Source organism: Lactuca sativa, chromosome 4 (genome assembly GCF_002870075.4).
Source record: "Lactuca sativa cultivar Salinas chromosome 4, Lsat_Salinas_v11, whole genome shotgun sequence".
NCBI classification, from domain to species: Eukaryota; Viridiplantae; Streptophyta; class Magnoliopsida; order Asterales; family Asteraceae; genus Lactuca; species Lactuca sativa.
This window is the reverse complement of record NC_056626.2, coordinates 84,963,862-84,968,637: the sequence shown is the minus strand read 5'-3', so window position 1 is coordinate 84,968,637 and position 4,776 is coordinate 84,963,862. Positions and strand designations below refer to the sequence as shown.

The 4,776-nt window shown below is 33.8% G+C and overlaps 1 protein-coding gene across 1 annotated transcript; it reads right to left on the bottom strand.

Annotated features, from left to right (window-relative positions):
* Nucleotides 1-1,213: 1,213 nt before the first annotated feature.
* Nucleotides 1,214-3,769, bottom strand: LOC111917237 (uncharacterized). Its single transcript, XM_023912911.3, has 3 exons — nucleotides 1,891-3,769; nucleotides 1,723-1,813; nucleotides 1,214-1,621 (listed from the first exon to the last, which is right to left on the bottom strand). Exons 1-3 carry the CDS (start codon nucleotides 3,559-3,561, stop codon nucleotides 1,428-1,430), a joined length of 1,956 nt encoding a protein of 651 aa, XP_023768679.1. The 5' UTR covers nucleotides 3,562-3,769; the 3' UTR covers nucleotides 1,214-1,427.
* Nucleotides 3,770-4,776: the final 1,007 nt, after the last annotated feature.

Sequence of the window (4,776 nt, the reverse complement as noted above, 5' to 3'; positions counted from 1 at the left end):
AGATAGAGATGTGCATCTCAAGTAAATGCACGCACGTGAAGAAGGTGTTGAAATTTCATCAAATACCACTGTGAGAACTGCGATTTCAAATAATGATGTGAGAACTGCGATTTCAAATAATGATCAGTGACCGCTATTATATTTTTAACTGTGATAACTACATATGTCCCATGGTTTGAATGTTTGTAGCATCCTTTTGTATGACACATTAGTGATGTCACGTATTGCTGTTAACAAGATCGTAGAGCATATGCACATCGACATTAATTGTCGAATGATTTTTAGTGGAGGTAGTATTTGGACTTGCTATGCTAAAAGATTTGTCTTTGATGATGGAGACTTTGGGAGTTTTGCAAGTGTAGAATTGTTTCTTTTTAGGGATTAACTTTACTTTGTAAAGGTTTTATGTTATTAATTTAACGACACTTAAAACATGTTATTTCAAATGTTTGAATAATTTGACATTTTTCTCTGTGTAACATGCATTTTATCGGTTTCATTTCTAACCTGGATATATAGCCATAAATGAGCCGATGAGATTGAGATCAAGTTTACAGTAAACATAGCATTATAAAACTCATTGTATCCATCTTATCGGTTCATTTAATAACTAGGTGTCCAGGTCAGCAATGAAACCAATAAAATATATGTTATATGGAGAAAATGGTCAAATCATCACTTAATTTTAGTTTGAGACTTATTCGTAAATTATCGTAAAATAATAAGACTTTATTGGAACCAGGTCAGTAATGAAACCGGTAAACCACAAAAAATGGATCAAAATCTTCATTTTTTACTGGTAATTCATGCTTTCATAAACAAATTTTAGTTTGAAACTTTTTCATAAATTAGGGCAAAGTATTTGGACTTTTCTGGATATTTCCCTAAACTTTATCAAATAAAATGAATAAAATCCATACTAATACAAACAAAAAAAACTTGCTAAAATCACCTAGTGTAAATCCAACTTTTTAAATAATCCTATTTCAAGAAGAATGGCAGCAAACTTTTAAACCATGTAAACAAAACAACAATAACCCACAGATTTCTCCATAAATAGACAATCACGACTTTGATCCTTAGATCAGTAAATGTGTTTTCATTTATTTTTCGTGCGAAATCTTTTTTCCTTAACAAAAATACTTGCAAAAGAATAACTCTTGCTTAAATTTATACACATGTTAACCTACAAATTATATCAAATCCAAGTGTATTGAATGTAAATTAATAATAAAAATTACTTGATAGGTCCCATGAGTGACCGAATTTATCCAATCATCATCATATAACAATTTCACAGAGCAACAATTACAAGTTGCCATTAACATTATTGCTACGTATTTTACCATTCTAGGTGTAGAAACTTATTCTAAATTCTATAACAAATAACCAAATTGGACCCTTTTACAAGTGACTCAAAATAATAACTAGTAATACTTCTTGTACCTGAGTTCAGATACACAATTTGAAAGTGCTTCTTTCACCTGAAGATTATTGGAGTCCATGAGAAGTGCATCCTCATAAAGCCTTTTTGCCTGACTCAACAACTTAACTTTCTCTCTGAAATTTCTTGTCTTTAAGTGAGACCTTTGTTGTAATGCCACACCCCATCTAAAAAGAGCTGCAAACACATAACAAGTTTGAGGGCATTCATGTCTTTTTCACAAATAATTGATATCATAAACAAAAAGCTTCAACTTTTGCACAAACACAGTATCTTACCATCTGGTGTGTGAGAATTGCTTTTGGACATCATTGCATCAAATTTGTCAATGGCAGCCATGTAAATTTTATCAGCATCTAAAGCTGCTTCCTGAATTCACAACATTAAAAAATTAAACCAGTATTATTTATTTATTTAAAAAAAAAAAACATTATTTTAAGTCTTACAGGTCCGATATCTGCTATCAATTGAGCTCTAAAGGAAAGAGCAAGACCCCAGTTATACAATGCCCTCATATCATTCCCATCAATTGATAATGCCAGCCTGTACTTCCTTCCAGCTTTAACTAAAAGTTCTTCACACTCTTCACACACATTAACAAGATAATCAACAAATTCTTCTCTATTAGAGACCTCATTATTGTAATCACTTTGTGAAAGTAGAGCTCTTAATTTTCGGCTCACTTTTAGCTTCAATTCTCCATGAAGAAGGTAAGTGTTTCCCAATTGTCCAACAGCTAATAAGCTCATGGGCTTCATTTCTATGGCTTTACATAACAATTCAGTTGATTTATACAACATGCTTTCTGCATCTTCTTCAATCCCTCTGTGTGTTAACAATTCTCTCGCTTGTTTTACAAGTGCATTTGCCTCGGTTACATAATCATTAAAAAGCATATCATTAGATATCTCTGAAGATGAAGATGGAGATGAATTGTAGGCTTCTTTTTCATCCAAATTATCATAAAGTATGTTATTTCCATTAATGTTCTTGAACCTTCCGTGTTCTTGCTGGAAAAACTCCTCTGAATCAAGAAAATTCCTGTTCTTCATAGATGATCGCATATCATTATCCTTATTCATGTAATCTTCTCTCTCAAACACTTGTTTATCAGTTGTTTCCATCTCCACTAAAGTCATTCTACCCATTGATTTTCTTCTGTATGTTTCTTTAACCCTGAAATCACCATCATTATATGTGATTTTATCATCACTGGCTACAGATTTCATAGTCTTGTCTTCAACAACTGGATCCAGGATGTTTGGTTGACTATTCTTAACAGTGTCTTTGACTTTAGCAGGTTTTGAACCAAAGGATTTTTCTCGAACGCCATTAATGAACTGTGAGATATTGAACCCTTTCCCCTCCACCTCTTTCTTCCTATCACTCGGTTTCTGATTTGTAGCTTTAGAAGCATCAATGGTGTCAACCACCATGCTATCTGTACAACCTTCGATCATAGTTTTAGCTTGCAAGAGAGCTTGTTCAATTGATTCTACTCCCTCGATATAATTAAGTAAATCACCTTTACTGATTCTATTAGAATCAACATCTTTTCTCATGCTATTCTTTAAATTCATAATGTTTATATCGAAACCACTTAATAGATCCACCAGACTCCTCAAATTTTCAGCTGAAGCCATGAAATCATCATCTTTGATTCGTTTCTTCTTGTTTTTATTACTCCTCATACTCCCGAATAAACTCATAACATCATTGGAATCTCCACCATTCACAATCCCAAATGAAAACCCGACAGCAAAAACAAGAAAACACGCTGGGAAAACAACAATAGATGATATCCTAACCCTAGAAACAGCTAGAGCACACACGAAACCTAATAGATATACAAATGCGTATCTTTTTTCAGTGATTCCGAGTGAACTCAATAACCTCCTGAGTTGATTCGACTCACCTGAATCGCCGACGGAGCTTAGATCGGCCCAACCACCGTAGTCGGCTGGATGTGAACATAACGTTGTTATTTTATATCTCGGAAGAGGTTTTGTGTTTGGAAAGTTCGTAAAGGAGCGATGCCTGCGAGGAAGTGATGAGAATTTGGAGTCAGAGATGATGAACTGGGGACTTGATATAGCATTTGAAATCAGGGTCTTCATTCTCGAGAGTGAATAAAGTCGCCGGAGAAGAAATCGACGGATAAATATTACATGGTCGCTAACCTCTTGAGAATTTGCAGCACTTCCTTGATGATAATCACTGAAAGTGTAAGATTTCTGAAATTAGGCAGCAAAATAACTAATGGCTAAAATCTGCACCGGTTGGGATTGAAACTGTAAGATTTCTGAATCCTAGGGTTCCACTTGCAAATTACTAGCTTACTTAAGGTAATCTCGCAATTTATATAAATTAAAGAGAAAATGACAAAAATAGCCATTTACACTAATTGCATTACAAAAATAACCAAAAAAAATCGAAATTACAAAAATAGCCAGCAATTTCGCAGATGAGAAGGTCCCATCTGCGAAATGACCTTCTCATCTGCGAAAGTACAAGCACCTAAAGCACAGCTGTGCTTTAGGTGCTTGTACTTTCGCAGGTGGAATTATTATTTTTTTTTTAATATTTTTGCTGTATATATAGGGGTAATTTCGCAGATGGAATAGGTCCATCTGCGAAATACTCTCACTCTATCTGCGAAATGGTGGTTTTTTTTGTATTATTATTATTTTTTTTTTAAGTTTGACTATGAAATGAATTGGTTTGACTTCGAAATCATGTTGCTATATAAAAAATTTTGTAGAAAAAATATCATTTTGGTTGTTATTTGTTTAGGAACTCTCTCTACAATTTGCTCAAAAAATGATTGAATATTTGGTTTGTCTTGTAACCGGTGGGAGATGGCAAGTTAATGGAACTAATCTAGAATACATATGTCCACAGGGAGGTATTTCTGAATTCGCTTTGATATTTTCCTGAGTATATTAGTTATAGTGATTTTGTATCTTTGGTTAGAAGCAAAATTGGTTTGTTAGACAAATATAGAATTAGTCTTCGTTTCCACCATCCTGAATTAAATTATTATATAGCTATAGTTGAAGACATGGATGTTAGAATGTTGATAAATGTAATCAAATGTAGTGGAGGAAGGGCTGTGAAAGTGTTTGTGGTGGTTGATGAAGTTGAGGAGGTTAATGGGGGTGGTGGAATTGGAAACCAGCTTGTTGGTAATTTATGCAGTTATAAAGGGAGCAACGATCCGATAGGTACTTTCAATACTCCTAGTGTACCTTAGTTTCACAGTGTTGCTGAAAATGTTAATGTTAGTTATTCACCTATTCACTATGTGGATCCCGAGAATTACAAGTCTGTTG